The 16,262-nt window shown below is 50.5% G+C and overlaps 2 protein-coding genes across 2 annotated transcripts in view; one reads left to right on the top strand and one right to left on the bottom strand.

Moving 5' to 3' along the window:
• KCTD17 (potassium channel tetramerization domain containing 17) overlaps positions 1-5,100 on the top strand; it is a 5,271-nt gene extending 171 nt beyond the window's left edge. The window contains exons 2-7 of the mRNA XM_010144770.1: positions 37-159; positions 791-899; positions 2,650-2,744; positions 3,693-3,788; positions 4,163-4,288; positions 5,011-5,100. Coding sequence (XP_010143072.1) covers positions 37-159; positions 791-899; positions 2,650-2,744; positions 3,693-3,788; positions 4,163-4,288; positions 5,011-5,100 — 639 coding nt within the window. The remainder of the gene's footprint in view (positions 1-36; positions 160-790; positions 900-2,649; positions 2,745-3,692; positions 3,789-4,162; positions 4,289-5,010) is intronic.
• A 3,446-nt stretch (positions 5,101-8,546) lies between these two features.
• TMPRSS6 (transmembrane protease, serine 6) overlaps positions 8,547-16,262 on the bottom strand; it is a gene marked incomplete at its 5' end in the record, with an annotated part of 11,929 nt that continues 4,213 nt past the window's right edge. The window contains 7 exons of the mRNA XM_010144781.1: positions 8,547-8,765; positions 9,467-9,603; positions 10,842-11,113; positions 12,983-13,151; positions 13,988-14,104; positions 14,398-14,511; positions 15,942-16,040. Of these exons, the coding sequence (XP_010143083.1) occupies positions 8,547-8,765; positions 9,467-9,603; positions 10,842-11,113; positions 12,983-13,151; positions 13,988-14,104; positions 14,398-14,511; positions 15,942-16,040 (1,127 nt within the window). The remainder of the gene's footprint in view (positions 8,766-9,466; positions 9,604-10,841; positions 11,114-12,982; positions 13,152-13,987; positions 14,105-14,397; positions 14,512-15,941; positions 16,041-16,262) is intronic.

Genomic DNA, 16,262 nt, shown 5'->3' on the forward strand with positions numbered 1-16,262 from the left:
TTCGCCTGGGACAGCCCACCATCCCCTGCCACCCAGGCCAAGTGGGTGAGGCTCAATGTGGGGGGCACCGTCTTCCTCACCACCAGGCAGACCTTGTGTCGGGAGCAGAAATCTTTCCTGTGTCGCTTGTGCCAGGGCGAGGAGCTGCAGTCGGACCGGGTAAGGCAGCTGGGTTGCCTCCCGCACCGTGCCCCGCCAAGCATGGGGAGGGCTGGAGGGATGCAGGAACGGAGCCAGACCCCGACAGCTGCACCAGTAACAGTGGAAAATGCTTGCTCTTTCACCCCCCTCTCCCGGGAACGATTTCCCCTTGCCAGATCCCACCTTGCTGTCTTGTAGCCTGCCACCGGTCTTCCTGAGCTGGGGAAAAGAGAGGCCACCTCCCCGCCGCCCCTGTCCTCCTGCCTCTCTAGCACCCCACATCCCCTGGGTCTACCTCCCAGCTGTATCTGCCCGATGCAGCCTTGACCCCTCCAAGAGGGCTCTCTGCTCTGTCACACCAGGCCTGTAGGCACAGTTGCAGAAGAAGAGTGGAAGCTGTTCTTTTGGCTTTCTGAGCCGGGACTTGGTCCTTGCTGAGGTGGGCACGCTGAGCATACCGATACAGGAGTTAAAATCCAATCTGGGCTGACTTGGCTAGGGACTCTCAGGGGCCCATGGTTTCCAAGGAGTCTTAGAAACAATGAACATTTTTGCTTAGGATTGTGTTTTCTTAAAATCTGAAGCATTTGAGGCTTGGCTATGTGTTTCCCATGAAGTGTTTCTCCTCACGGTCTATCTCTGTTGCTAGGATGAGACTGGTGCATACCTAATAGACCGGGACCCTACTTACTTTGGACCTATCCTGAATTTCCTTCGTCATGGGAAGCTGGTCCTGGATAAATATATGGCTGCAGAAGGTGAGTATTGAAGCTCAGAAACTTCCCACTTAACGTTACTCCTGTAGCCAGGACACAGTAGGACTTGTTGTTGATCTTGTTGTCTCTCATGCTTCTTCTGGAGGCTGATGTGGGGAGATTTGAGAGGGCTATCCCTGCAGCTCTTGGAAAACATACTAATGTTTCCTTTACTAAAGGGGTTTGGAGTAGGTGAAGAAGGCATCCTACAGGTGTTATAGCTTCACCACTGTTCATTCCGCAGAGATGTCACCAGGACGGAAGCAGGCAAGATCACTCAGCCTCCATAAACCAATTTGTACTTGTTCTCGATCCACTTTTAACCAGGCTCTGTGACTGAGTTTTCTGTTAATGACTGGATGTTTCTAGTTAGGAATGCAAACTCTGAAGACCAAACAAAACCAAGCTTATTTCTTCTACTGACTGTAATAAAGACCATCATTAATGAGACATATGCAATGTATGCTACTAGTGCTCTGATGGGTTGTGGACTGCAGCAATTCCAGTGGAGCAAGCCAGACAAACCCATTCCTTATTTGAGTTTGACAACGTGTCCAAAAGGATAGCTTGGTAACATCACAGTGTTACCAGCCAGCAGTCCCCCGTGTCTCGTTATATTTTGGATGCTAGAGTCTAACGGTGAGCCAAATCCAAAACCAGGCTGTGCTGTCCAGCCCTTGGCAAGCACAGTTTCTGCATGTTCATTAGTCCTCTTGCCTCTCTGTCTCTTACTTTTTTTTTTTTTTACCTAATATAAGGAAAGTTTTCTTCAGAATCATCTTATGAATTGTAATTCCAAAAATATATCGAAGTAATGGTATAGAATTGTAATAAACTCAATTCTGAGGTGTTTCCTACCTGACATTTCTTGTGATCCTGAGGTCAGAGTTCATCCACAGGTTTTAACATCAAATCTGAAGCATAAACAGGAGTCTGGTTCATAGCTTAACATTGTCTTTTGCTTCTGCCGCAGACTCTCAGGCTGACATAAAACTAACCCATTAGATGATTCATGGCTGAATGAGTGACTCGGAAGAGGTCTCAGTGTGTCAGGTAGTGAAGGATCCATCTCCCCACCTGCATTGTGTGGGTACTGCACTGGAGATGTGTGAGTATTGGCCCCTAGCTGCCTTTCACTCACTGATCCTCCAGGAAAGCACCTCTTTTTCCCTGAAGGCTTGTTAGCAAGCAGGTGAGTTCTCAGGAGAGGTGATGAACGCAGACACCACAGAGAAAAAAAAAACAAAACACTTTTCTATTTGCCTGCTTTGAGGTGAAGCACAGGTAGAGAGACAAAAATCATTCAAAGCCGTATAGGGCTGCAAGGTGGGTGCAACTCCAACTAGCCCAGAAGGAAAGTTGGGGGTTTCTAGTGTCTTTTGGTAACAAGGTCAGAACAAGTTGTGGTTCTTTGCCTTAAGAAGAGGGCCTGAACGAGATGATAACTAGTGGTCATTGAGAGACGCTGGAGCGTACATTTATCCTCCCTGGCCAGTTATCTGGGAAAGGCGTTAGCAGTCCTTGGCACAAGCCTTCATGGTCAGTGCCTGTTTCTGTAGTAGCAGGCAGCATAAGGAAATTGGGGTGAGCATTTGAAACACCATGCAGAGAGCCAGGGTTCAATTCTCTGCAGTGAGAGTTTCAAGTGTCAGAAACCTGTTAAAAAGAGAGGCTGCAGTGTTATTTCTGCCTGTGGACCTTGGGAAACTCAGAATTGATCTGTTTTTGTGGTCCTTCTGTCTTTCTTTCTCAGGGGTCCTAGAAGAAGCTGAGTTCTATAACATTGGTCCTTTAATCCGAATAATTAAGGATCAGCTGGAGGAGAAGGACAGTTACACAGTAACACAGGTATGGAGAGAAATGGTGAGGAAAGACAGAGCGGGGTGGGCAAAGGGTGGAGTTTGGAAAGGGACAGGTGAGTCTAGAGGGAGAGCAGACTAGGGAGAAGCAGCAAACAATAGAAAGAAGCAACTAATTAGAGTTTATGTGCTAAAGTCAACATCGAAAAAATCTTGCAGGGAACAGGCTGCCACCATTTTAGTTAAAATGAAGTTACAGGCTTGTTTTGCATCCCCAGAAGTAATGCAGGATGTAGTCCCTGAAACCAAATCAGCTCCTCTAGCTTTTGGAAAAAGGCAGCTGGTAACTGTGGGATATGGAAGAAAGTTTGTGAGGAGAGTGAAGGTGTCGTGGGGAGGAGGGTGCTGGTGTGGGGAATCCTGAGAGTGTAATCACAGTGAAGAACATGGGGATACCCCTAGAGAAAACTTGAAGGAACAGGTGAAGAAACATCTGTGGAATAGTCAAATGCAGACAGTGAGGCACAAGGAATCAATCTTGTGGCACAATCACACCTTATCTTCGCCAATAACCTTTTAAAATCTGTCTTCTGGGAGTGTTGGCTGATATCTCACTTTTTATCCTGTCTGCCTCAGGTTGTAAGCCTCCAGCAACACAGTCACTTTGCGCTTGCAAAACCCCCTCAGCATCTGTGGCATTTGCGCAAATGACTTTGTAACAACAAATGCGAACTCCCCATCGAGAGAGTCCAGCATCTTCTGGGTACAATGCAGGAAGCACTCAGCTCAGTCCCTCCTCTCCAGGAGCGATACTGTTGTACTTGCTCCCCATGACAGCATAGTAAAAAGTTGGCTTGTGGTTTCCACTCCCCTTTAAGTGCAGACTTGGGGAAGAGGACAGGTCTGTCAAGAAGGCATATTACCACTTCATTCTGCGGGAGGGCAACAGCCTTTGGCATTCATCCGTTGTCAATATGCTCTGCAATTTTGCTGACAGGTGCCTCCTAAGCATGTCTACCGTGTGCTACAGTGTCAGGAAGAGGAGCTCACTCAGATGGTTTCCACTATGTCGGATGGATGGCGCTTTGAACAGGTGTGGAAAAGGTACAGGAGGGTGGGAAGGAGCTGACTTTTGGGGAAAAGGTTGTGGATACCGTGGATACCATAGCATACCCAGGCAAAGCACCTTCCCTCTGAATACTGGGTCAGTCATTGATGGGGCTATCATACTGGCTCGCTCTCGCCCCTTCTCTAGAGGTTTACAGGATACTGTGTGAGGTTAAGCTGTTCTGAATCCTGGCTGACTCCTGGTTCTTTGTGCTGCCACCTCAGCTTAGTTATCAGGCCTTTCTATTGGGGGTATGGATTGGCCTCTGTACTGCATGGTGGGCTTTTTTCCTTGCTCCCCAGGTGGAGTGGATGTTTGCAGTAACATGTGCTTGTGATTCTTGCTCTTGTCTTTTCTAGCTTGTGAATATTGGTTCATCTTATAACTACGGGAATGAGGATCAGACAGAGTTCCTGTGTGTGGTCTCCAAAGAGCTGTACAACTCCCCCAATGGCTTGAGCTCTGAGCCCAGCCACAAAGCTAAGGTGAGACCAACTTTGCTATGGTCCTACTCCCACTGACTATGAGATCCTTCGCTCTTATTTGCTCCCTCTTTCTTTCCTCTCTCCACTGCGACTGTGGGGCACCTCAGTGGTGAAACACAGGGCTTGTCCTGGTGTTCAGCAACATGGCATTACACCCATTGCCCAAAAGCAGGAGTGTGTGCATTGAGAGTGGTGATGTCTGGCTGTGTGTGTCAGATGGCCCCCTTGTGACCCTGGCACTTCTCATGCTACTCTAACAACCCTCTCATGCATCCTCATGATCATGCTGTGTGTGTCACTCTGCCTGTAGGGTGTGATTTCCCTGAAGGTCTTGCAGCATTCCCTTTCCTTTTGCTGAGTTCTAGTCTAAGGAGCAGGAGATCATCTGGTCACTTTTTGAGAGAAGGACAGAAACATGTGGCAGTGCATGACATACTGTGGCTGCCTAAGATACGGGAAGGAGCGCTAGAAACTGATGGCAGTTGTTGGGCAGTGGGACCACAGCACTTGTAATTGAGTTAGATAATCCTGATGTGATGATCCAGAGGAAGACAAGTCACTGCTCCCTGACCCAGAGCTGTCCTGGCCATGGGAAAAGGCCCCTTTTAATTCTGGTGTCATGACCATTGCTTTATTCCCTTGTGTGTCCGAAAGAACTGCCATGGCTCATCTTGCAAGTATTTCCACTCTTTCTTCCCTTTGTCCTTCATGCTGAGCCACAGAGCACAGAGGAGGACCTGGAGGAGGACGAGCAGGAGGTGGAGGAGGAGGCAGAAGCAGAAGCAGAGGAGAAAGGTGCAGCAAATCCTTGAGGAAAGTGATAAAAATAATCCCTCAATCATAGAACCATCCACCTTTCTGGTGAGAGCTCACAGCTAGCAGCAGGGAAGGACTAGGGCATGTGTGGGGTGTGGGGCAGTCCTCTCCAGGAGCAGGAGTCTCGCTGGCGATAAAGCTGGCAGGGGAGAGCTGCTATTGTGGCTGCTGCTTTGCATTTTAAACTGGTTTATTTACGGTTATATTTTTATTTGCAGACTGTCCGTCTCTTCGAGATTGCACTATACTCTTTCTTCCTCCAGACCCTTCCTTCTGCTCCACTCCATGGCCACCCCAGCACTGTCACCTGCCTCCCACCTTGCCCCACTCCTTAGCCTCCAGCATCCTTCCCTCTGCTCTCTTTGCCCCCCAGGGCTCAGAGTGGTCCCTGCCCAGGGCCCTGTCTCTCTCTGCTCCTCACTTTTCCTTCTCTGCAGGTACGTTACCTGTCTGCACTCTCAGCTCCTGCCAGCCTGAGCCCTGCATGAGTGACTCACTTCCCTCCTGTGGGTATGGCCCTGGTTTGCAGAGCTTGGGGAGGGCAAGGTGGGAGGGGAGGTTGACTCATCTCTAAGGTGGCTTTTCCAATTCTCAGCCTGTATGTGCCTTTACCTGCCATGCAGGTCTTATGGCTCTGGACCGGAGGCTCTGGCAGCACAGAAGGGAGAGTGCAGCTGGGAGAAATGAAGAGGGGTGCAAATGAATGCAAAGCAGGCAGGGGTGGCATGGGGAAGGGGAGGAAGTCTGCCACGTGTCTGCCTGACACGCATGCAAGATCGCTTCTCCAGACTGCTGTCCGCAGCTCCTTTGCCTGACAGCCTGAGAGCAGTTTGCAGAAGGCAGCCAGTTATTTGCCCCTCCCCACTCTCGCTTCCCTGGGCTTTTCCTCCACTGCCTCTGCCAGGGTGAGAGTGCGGTGGGAGAGGCTGGCGAAAGCAGAGCAGAAGTGGCCTGTTCCTACTCCAGATGTCCTTGCAGCTGTGTGAGAAAAGAACCTCTGTGTTCTGCCTCCTGCTTGGGCAGGCTGCCTGGCCAGTGTGTCTGGGGCTGAGTACAGAAAGCTTTAGGAGGAGGATTCCTCTCCCATACTGAAAAACTGTGAGGTTCTTGTTAAACTGAGGTGTTCAGTGCCACTCTCCATCCTGGTGGAGGGCACTTGTTAGTTGGCTGACATTTCTCTCTCCCTCTGTTCAAGAGCATCCTTGTCCATGGCTGTGGGGCCTGAGTCTTAAAAGTCAGTATATGTTAACCACGCAGTCTTTTCCTTCCTTTTTTTCGATTCTCCCACCCTCACTCCTCATCTCTTTTCTTTTTCTTCTGTTCTCATTTCCTCTGTTACTTCCCTTTTCTTGTTTCCCACTCTTCCCTCCAAGCTCAGTTGCTTTTCTTTCCCACTTTTGATTTTCTTTCTCTCTTTCTCTCTCCTTCTCTAGCTGCTACAAGCCAGAGGTCTGAGGATGTGATCCCGACACTCCACTCCAGCCTTTTCGTTTCTTGTTTATAGCTTTATTTTTGTACTGCAGTGTACAGCAGCCCCTTGCCAGACAGTGACACCCCCCAGCCCCCTGCGCTCTTCACGTGCAGCTGTTCTTTTTTTACAAACTCACCTCGGAGACCGGAGCCTCCAGCCCTGGAGGGCAGATGCTCCGTGGAGCCCCTGGGCTGCTGTAGGGGCTGGAGCCCACGGCCCCCTCCCGCGTCTAGCAGGCTGTCTTTCCTTAATGTCACAGTGGCCCCTGCTGGGGACATCAGTGATCAGCCCCTGCAGCCTGCGGTCCTTTCCTGAACACGCTGGATGCGGCCCCGAGGCGGTGGCACCTGTGAAAGGACCAGTCCTTACCCTTTGGCTGTTGCAGGCAGCTTGTCTGGGCTTGTGGCCAGAAAGCAAATGCAGTGTCACTGCCCTTTTCTGGCCACCCGCACTGCTCATGGGGTGTCCCTGTGCTGGGTATCACGCTGAGGAGACAGGCGTGCTGCCCAGGTACCAAGAATGTGCTGACACCTGATGTCCTGGCAGCTAGCACCAGGAAATCCCTGTTTCAGGGATCGGGGCTTTCGCTTCACTGCTATGTCTGAGGGCACCAGCTTGTGACTCCTGAATAAAATTCTCAGTCTAATCCTCCTTGCTGTCTCTCATTTCAAAATGAGTAGAAGGTAGTAGAATGGTAAAAGGGGATGGGAGCTGGAGAAGAGGAGTTTGGATTCATCGCCTGGAGCCATCAGAAGCTGCCTGTGCGGCACCTTTCTTCTGGGGGCTGGAAATACTTCTCACCGCCTCTGTGCTGCATCCCCACTGCAGGCAGCTGGGCTACAGAGCAAGTTTGCTTGTTGGTGTCTGCACACCTAGATCAGAACAAGAAGTGAGGACCACCTATCTAGCTAGCGTATTGACCCCACCACAGCTGAGGGGGACAGCTGAGAGGGAGGTCAGGGTTGTGCAAACTTTCACCAGTTGCCAGGGCCAGGATTGGAGTTTGGTCAAAAAGATACAAACACCGAGATAATTTTTAACTGAGTAAGGAAAACTAGAGCAAAAAAACCCCCTCAAATTAATTTTATTTCTAATTCCAGAGAGCAGCCTGTTGTATGTACACACAGACAGACAGACAGACATGTATATATATGTATATCTTCAGTAAAAAAACCCCAAACCTGTAGCAGTCACTGTTTAAGCACTGCGCCCTGAAGCCTTTTCCTTTACCTTCTGGATTATCTGAGTTAGGAGATGGAAGCAGCTGAGACGCCCTCATGTTAAAGGTTATTTAGAAGTGCTGAGGGAAGGGGGTGCGAGGCTGCTCTGATGGTTTTACCCAGGGCAGGGACCCTTCCCCTGAGGAAAGTGCAGCAGTGGAGGCTGGTCACTGCTCTTGCAGGGAGGCAGGACACGTGCTTGTGGGTGTGATGCTGGATTCGTGCCTGGGAGCCAGTGAGACGTGAAGAGTTGCCTGGCTGAGCTGAACTGCACACGCCAGCTAAGAAAAGAAGCAATTAGGGAGATGGAAGAGGAGGAGTGATGGGAGGGGAAGGGAGAAGAAGGACGAGCAGCAGGAAGGAAGAGGGAGGCAGATTGTTTTCATAGTTACTGGAATCTCTAACTACATCTGCCACATTTTCTTTCAGCAAGTGTTCCAGCATAAGACCATGGCTGAGTCACATGGTTCATGAAAAGTTCAACTCCCCTTATTCCTTTTCTCAGAAATTATCAACTTGGACTGTTGCTGTGTGTTGTGTCATTGCTCCCCTTCTTGCCCCAGCTCTTTTGGATGGATAGCCTAAAACCACCTTGGGATGCATCCTGAGAAGCAGTGAGTGAGAAGAGGGTCTACCTGCTTTTCTCTACAATCCCCATGGCAGGCTTTTTCTACCCTGCTCAGAAGAGCTTCCTGCATCTGACAACAGCCCACAGAGACACCCTCTTTCTCAGAGAAGCAAGTGAGCAAGATCAGGAATGAGTGCCGTGTGAGTGTAAGTCTGATGGAGGGAAGGCAGAGATGCACTGTTCTCGGCTCATGGTTTGGTTCATCCAGCCCAGCACTTGAGTGATCCTGGTGTATACTCCGTAGTGATTTGGACGTGCACATCCCATTCCCCAGCTGACCAAACCAGCCAGAAACCACCTGCCACTGGGCTCCTTGCAGGCCAGTGGACCTCCAGAATCACCCTAGAGAAAGGAAAAGAAAAATGAGGTCATGGTGATTCACCAGCTTCTCCTGCTGGATGATTACACTGGCTTTGAGTCCCTCTGTATGCAGATTCCTGTATCGCCTCAACTCATGCCTAGGACATCTGCAACAGTCCTTGTGCCTTAGGCAGATGTCAAAAACAATCTCCAGTGCAAAAATCTGACCCATTGTTGCATTCCTTCATTGTGCAAATTCTCCCCCTTAGCCAGGTCCCAAGAAGTTGACAGTTCTATTGTTTTCTTCTGCTCTGTGTGGCATTTCCAAATACGTGGAGAGCAAGGAAGCTGGTGGAATTTAACTGGGTACCCAGAGGGATGGGACAGAGGAATTCTGTGAGATCAATAGTTACGAAGAAACCGACAGGTTACTGTGTGTGACAGTGCTGAAGAGGCTGAGGAGGTAAGTGACTGATGTAAGCGTGACTTAAAAGTGAGTGGTAAAGAGTGGTAAATGGGCTGAAAGGAGAAAGTTTAACTGTATTCGGATCCTGTCTAAGGCAAAGATGCTGGGGAATAAATGGTCCTGAGAGCTGTTTTGGGGCACTTAGATCAGAGGAAGTGCTCAGAGAGTCAGGCAGTTTATAGTCTTTTCAGCCTTGTTTCAGGCTATAGAGTGCGTTTGGGAGGCTTGTGACACACCCCACCTCCAGTAGTCAACCCAATCCCACAACTACTGTCACCTGGCAGGCATCTTTCTTGCCCTTCTGGTACCCAGCACACAGCATCCTGGGGGATATCATGTAGTGATAGGCCTCACTGCAGATGTCCTGCTGGATGAGCTGCACGTCCACTTTCTGCAGAACACTGCTGATGTGCCCTGAGGAGTAAAGCACCAACAGAAGTGCAGGTGAGCAATGGCGGAGCTTCCCACCTTGTACCATGATCCCTCAGCCCATCCCATCTCACTGCATGCTGAAAGCTGCCATCTGAATTTCTATTCTGCTCTCCACTGGCATCACAGTTCTCTGACTTTCAGCAGAGCACTTTACCTGCATGGGAGGAGTAACATTCCCCTTCAGTCCCTTTCTCTACAGGGATATGTTGTGGGCACTTCAGCTTTTGTGACAAGAGGGATTCTGGTTTGGAGAAATCCCTGGGATGTCAGAGTTTTGGGTTTGCTTGTCATTGAAATGGATTTAAGCTCTTCTGGCTAAAAGTGTGCAAATCAGGAGCATCCAGTTCTGGATAGAACCCTGAGTGTTTCCATTCAGGAAACAAGTGTGTGAATGTGTGAATGCACTAAGCTGACCTGGGTAAGCAGATGTAAATTCCTGTGCCAAGCACTACTAGAGAACATCTTGGACCTGTTTTGCTGCTCCTGTGGGGAGGGAATATGAAGGGTCTATATCCATGCAGCTAAACTCTTCTTCACAAAGCAGAATGGACACATCCATAGCACTGATGGGAACAGGTCTCGGCCTGTGCTGTCCCCCAGTGGTCTATGTGGTCAAAATGGTCAAATGGTACCAGAACGCATGCTGACAATTATACAGTGTGATCCTCAAGGGACCCCACACTGCTCACATTGAATTTACAAGTACATGTGTTGCTGGGGAGACCCAGGTCCATGGGTCTTTGACATGGGGAAAACGTTGCTGCAGGGACCACAAACAGGTGTCTCCAGGAAACCCAGTCCTGGTTTGATAAAGAGCAGGTTTTTAATCTCAACTCTCTCTGGTCAGATACTGTGCCTGGGGAACGACCCAACAGGATCCCATATGTCTATGTAAGCATGGGGCTGGGCTTTGGGACTGGGGCTGCTCCATGCCATGGCTGAATGGCCACTAGACAGACCCCTAATTCTTGAAGTCTTTGGATGAAGGAACATGTGCTTTCCCCATATAGATTACCAGACTCTCATGCCTGCCTCTCCAAATGAGGTTTCAAAGCACTCAGCAGGTAACTTTGGCCACCCAGTGACCCAAAATCAAAAGGGGTAAAGGAAGCTTAATGCTTTGGGGTGGACAGAAGCCTTCTGTGCCTACCCCACATCTGAACTTATGTTTCTGCCTTGGCTCTGCTACAGTAGGCTGCCAGCAAAGACCTTGCACCTACCTCCTTCTTTGAGGGCTCCCCAGCCAGTGATCCAGCAATGAAGGCCAGGCTCAAAGAAATGAGAAGGAGCAGGCAAGCAGATGGGCTGGATTAAGGGTGAGATGATCACAGGATGGTCCAGCTGGAGCAGGGCCACATCATAATCATGGCTGTCTTCCTCATAATAAGGGTGGAGGAAGAGGTGGATCACCTTGAAGGACACCTCTGTGTGGCTGGTGACATTTTGAAAATATTTGCCCAAGTAAACAGTCCAGATGGAGGCAGAGGCCAGCCTGTAGAAGCAGAGAAGATAACTCATCACATGAATAGAGCAGGGTGGGCAGAGCCTGTCTGCTTTTGTCAGTCTTTTGAGGAGTCAGTGATATGGATGATCATCTCCCTGAGAGGGGTCTATTTTCTTTATTTGGCTACTGATTTCAAGAAACTAGGTAGGACATCTCCTTGATGCCTTGACATGCCTGTACAATGGGACCAACTTTGTGCAGACACTGACACACACAGGCAACTTGCTCATATTTGCTTATTTTCCTTAGCAAAGCACGCTCAAAGCTGTGTGTAGGTTAGGCAAGCAAGTGGGGCTGATCATGTGAAAGTGACTATGACAGGGCAGAGATCTGGAGCTGAGTTGGTGAAGCAAAGCTGCAAGGAGGAGACATGGAGAAGAGGATCAATTTCTCAGAAATTTCTTAAAGAGAGTGAAGTGAGAAAAGCAGCTCGGACGTGAGGGCATTAAAAGGCATGACAGACCTTTACAGAAACATGGGCTAAAGCTGGGGGAGAGCCGAGAACAGAACAGCTAAGAGCTAACAGCCAAGGGAGATCCTGTCTCCATCAGGAGGGTGAGGAGCAGAGAAGAACTTGCCCTCAACTAGAGCAAGAGGAAGCAGGGAGAAGGCTGGTTCTTGACTCAAGAGTCCTGTCCACCTTTTGCCTTACACATGCCGTTTTCTCTTACACTGTCCCTCTAGGTGCAAAAAACTCCTCAGTTTGGTTTGACTATCTCTCTTGTCCAAACACTGCTTGAGGACTCACCTCCAGCCTATTGCCTGCACAGGCAGCTGCCCATAGCGCAGCCCAACCTGGACTGCTGCTCTTCTGCTCCCGCCTCTCTTTTCCCCTAACTTCTTATCTCTCATGCCACTTAAATTCTAGCCCTGATAGGCACACACATATGCCATCTAACAGGGCCAGGCTAGCTCCATCCACCCTGCACTGGGACACTCCAAAATGGCCAAATTCAGCCCACGTGGACCACTTGAAAGGCCTGCTCCCAGTGCTGGTGGATTTCCTTGCAGGGTTGTAGGATACCCGTAGGACCATGGCAAGAGAAGGGTGAGGTGACACTGCAAAGCAGCCCCAGTCCTATCAAGGCTAGTGTTACCATACAGAGGATGACCAGCAGCTCCTCCTCCCTGAGCTCACATAGCATCAGGGAGGATGTATCTCCTTAGCGTCAGGAGAGAAAGGAGGGAGGAGCTGAGGAAGTCCAACAGTAGTAGCTGGGGAGGTGGGAGATGCCCACTGGTTCACTGGTAGAGGAAAAGAAGAGTTTAGAGAAGGTGGAGCCAGGGCCTCAGGGTACACACTCCTTCCCCCACATAGACTTGGCACCCAGCAAAGCTGTGGACTTTCTCCTCCTCACCTCTTTCCAGTCTCAAAGAATGAGTGACCCCCCTGATCTGCCACTGTTGTGGTACATACGCTGGGTGGAAGGAATGGGAGGAGAAAGTGTGCTTCCTTCTGAAAGGGCAGGCCCTTCGGGTGGGAAGCATGGGACCCAAACAGCATCATCCACAGGTAATGCTATCCTGGCCCCATCCTAGCACATGCTGAGATCTCCATGGTTGCGACAGCATGGGGACAAGCCAGACCTAAAGCAAAGATGGAGCGCTGAAGTGTCTTCTGCTACCATTGTCCTCCCAGCACTGCCCCTTTTTCCCTGCATGCATGCTCAAATGCTACTGTGTGTATCCATACCTCTTTCTCCAGCTCCAAGTCACAGATAAGCATGGCACGGGTGCCAGATGAGGATTGTGTCTGCCCTGTGACATTTTCACAAGCCAGATGATCCTCCCATCATGCATGACATGGAAAGTAATGCAAATCCTTCTTCTGTCCAGCACCCTCCCCTCTCCATTTACCTCTCATCCTGGAAGCAGTGTGCAGCTGAGACCACCCAGCGGTCAGCAATGAGTGTTCCCCCACAAATGTGGCGTCCCCGAACTTGCAGGCTGGCCTGCCAAGGCCATTCCCCTTCCACAGAATTCGCACCACCCACAATCCTGCTGAGAGGGGCTTGCAGCCCACAGTCTGAGGAGGAGAAGGAAACATAGCCAGTATTTCAAGGGAGGAAGGGAACATGCTATACTGTCTGCCCTTTCCTACTTAATCGACTGAAGAGTTTGACCTCTAACCCCTTTCCTTACCCAGCCAGCAGATGCTTTGTGTACTGTCCAGGACAGGTCTAGCGAGCACTCCCTCCCAGCGTGTGCCCCCACTGATGCCTGCATGGCCTTACTGCACCTCTAGCTGCAGCCTGGAGATGCCTTTGGAGCTGTCTGTTCTGCCTGCTGTCCTGTCGGGGATCCCTCACAGTCATTCCCCTTCGCTGCCCGCTTCAGGAAAACCAAGTGATCAAAACAAAAGCTCTTTCCATGCCAGTGACCATGCAGTCATGGGTGAGTCGGGGATCCCTCACAGTCATTCCCCTTCGCTGCCCGCTTCAGGAAAACCAAGTGATCAAAACAAAAGCTCTTCCCCTGCCAGTGACCATGCAGTCATGGGTGATTTCCCTGACTGGAGCCTTGTAGGGTGGCATTACTTCACATAAGCCGGCATAGTGGACCAACAGGCAGCCTGTGGGTAGGACCTGGCCTGTGAGACGTGTATCTGGCCTGGTACCTCTTCCTGAAGGAGGTGGGGAGCAGCTGTCCAAAGAGCAAACATCTGCTGATGGCTCAGCACAGGCAGCTGGCTAGTTGCTGCTGCCACTGCAGAATGAAGCAGTGGCACTGCAGCTGTGGGGCTGGAGCAGGGAGAAGGTGGTGGAACGAGGGAGGTGGATGCTTATGCTGGCGTGGCAGGGGGCAACTTGCAGCTACGTGGCACCCTGAACCTGGTTGACATGGGACCGAGCGTTTCCTCACCACAGTGCTTCTCGTCAGACATGTCCTTGCAATCTGCAGTGGTGTCACACAGGGGGTTGGGTTTCTTCACACAGGTTCCATCTTCACAGCGGTAGGTGAAAGGACCACAGGGGATTCCTGCAAAGAGGAAGGGGAGCTGAGCTGACGGAGAGGAGCAGATTGTAGACACAGCCTAAAGTCCTTTGAGCGGGGTCAAAAAGGCAACAGAGAGCTTGGGGGAACTCCATAAATGATGACGGGGAGTTTCCTCAGCAAGCTTAGTCAGCTACAAGCAGAGCAAACACTGTGAGCAGGTCAGGCAGGTCACCTCCCAGCTGGTGCCCTTCCCTCACGAGGGAGGTGCGCTACTGACAGCCTTGGCTCAAGTGCAGGGGAAGGCGTTTGTCAGCCCAGCGCTGTCCCCTCCCTACCTTCACTGCACTGCTCCTCATCGCTCCCGTTGGCACAGTCCCGCTGCTGGTTGCAGACCCTGCTGAAATCAATGCAAGTGCTGTCCTCGTGGCACTGGAACTTTGCAGGGCACACTGCACAGGAGGGAAGCATCCAGGAATTAGGCATGCAAGACAAGGCATCAGGTGTGAGATCGGGGTCCTAAGTGCACCAGGAGGCTCAGCAACCTCTTCTCTCACCTCCTAAGATGTGCTTAAGACCAGCTCTGGTACAGTGCAGCTGTGTAGTCTTTGCCTGATCTACGTTGTAGGTATGCCTGCACCCTGTCTTACATTTGACTGACACTGATTTAACTTTTCTTGGCATCTGGCGTGGCCTCAGACCTGCCTTGTCACTACGGACTTGCCTTGGCGTCACTTCCGTGGTACCATCACCAGACCTGGTCTGCTTGCCTTGTTCAGGCTCTGTAGTACTGCATCCTGGCTGGTGAGGTCACTGTTCCTCCTGCCTTGCTGTCACCTTCAGCTCATGGGTCACCTTCCCCTACAGGGCAGCTACTCCCCTTGCTCTCTGATAGGTGGGTCCTGAACGGCAATGGATTCCTCAGTGTTGATGGTCTCTGATTGCTGCTCTGGATGGCGATGGGTCTCAGATGCCCATGCATCACAGAGTTTGACTTCTGATTGTACATTTTTATAACAGGAACTTGTCTTTTGTTTGTGTGTGCAACACTAAACACAATGGTCTAGTACCCCCCCAGGCATCTTCTTTCTGCCGTGAATATAATTTCTTCAGTAATTAGTGTGAGGCTTCCAGACGACTAAAGACGCATGAAGGTCTGAGGCAATGTGAACATCGATTTTAGGGGCACGGACTGTTCCATATAGACATAGAGTGAGGCAGAGGTGCAACAGTGGGGAGAGTATAAGAAAGGAATGCAATCATGATGTTTCTATTTTCTTTCGTCAAATATAAAGGGATGTTTGAAAACAATGAGAAACATAATTTTTTGGTTCAGACTTGGTCTGTGTTAACCTGTGGAACTGAATGACACAAGATATCCCTGGGGCCTAGAAGCTGGTAGGATTCAAGAAAGGATTTGATATTCATAAGGATGCATCTGTATCCATGTCTACAGCAAGGAAGCAAGCAAGACCTGATGTCAGACAGCTGGATGATGGGACAGAGTGCGCCATCAGCAGGACTGCAGACAATGTAAACACCAACACTGGTGTTGGTAAAGCAGGACAAGGTGGGGGACAGCTTGGGCAGGGGGCTTCTTTCAGGCTGCCCAGAGTTCTTGGTGCACGGGTGCTAGAAAATTCTCCCAGGAAGACTGTGCTATGCACAGGAGCAAGAAACATTGCTGCTCCGTCCTGAACAGGCTGAAGCCATATGACAGTGGGATGAGGCTTTTAAGGATGCAGACATTTAAGCTCCTGGAGGGGAGGTACAAGGCTGTACCTAGGCCAGCTGAATTCTCCCCATGTCTCCCTACCTTTGGATGGGCAAGGGGCTGTGTCCTGCTGAGACCAGGGACTGGCAGGGAGAAGAAAACACTCACCACAGTTTCTTTCATCCAGCCCATTGGGGCAATCTTTGATGCCGTCACAGGCTGGGACACACAAGCCGTTCACGGAACACAGGAACTCCCTGGGACAGGCTGTCAAACCACGAGAGAGTAATTAGTCTCCGGTGACTGGAAACCTCCTTGCAGCAGAGCACGATGGTTTTAAAGTGGAGCATAGAGCTGCACACCTTCCTGACCACACACGTCCCGCAGCAGCGTGCTGGCAGCACTCACTGCCCTCCCCAGAATCTGCCACCTCATCTGCTCTGAACAAGGGCAAACGGAGCCAGGCTATGCACCAAGGAATGGAGGGCT

The sequence above is a fragment of the Buceros rhinoceros genome, unplaced genomic scaffold, assembly GCF_000710305.1.
Source record: "Buceros rhinoceros silvestris isolate BGI_N320 unplaced genomic scaffold, ASM71030v1 scaffold17220, whole genome shotgun sequence".
Lineage (NCBI taxonomy): Eukaryota > Metazoa > Chordata > Aves > Bucerotiformes > Bucerotidae > Buceros > Buceros rhinoceros.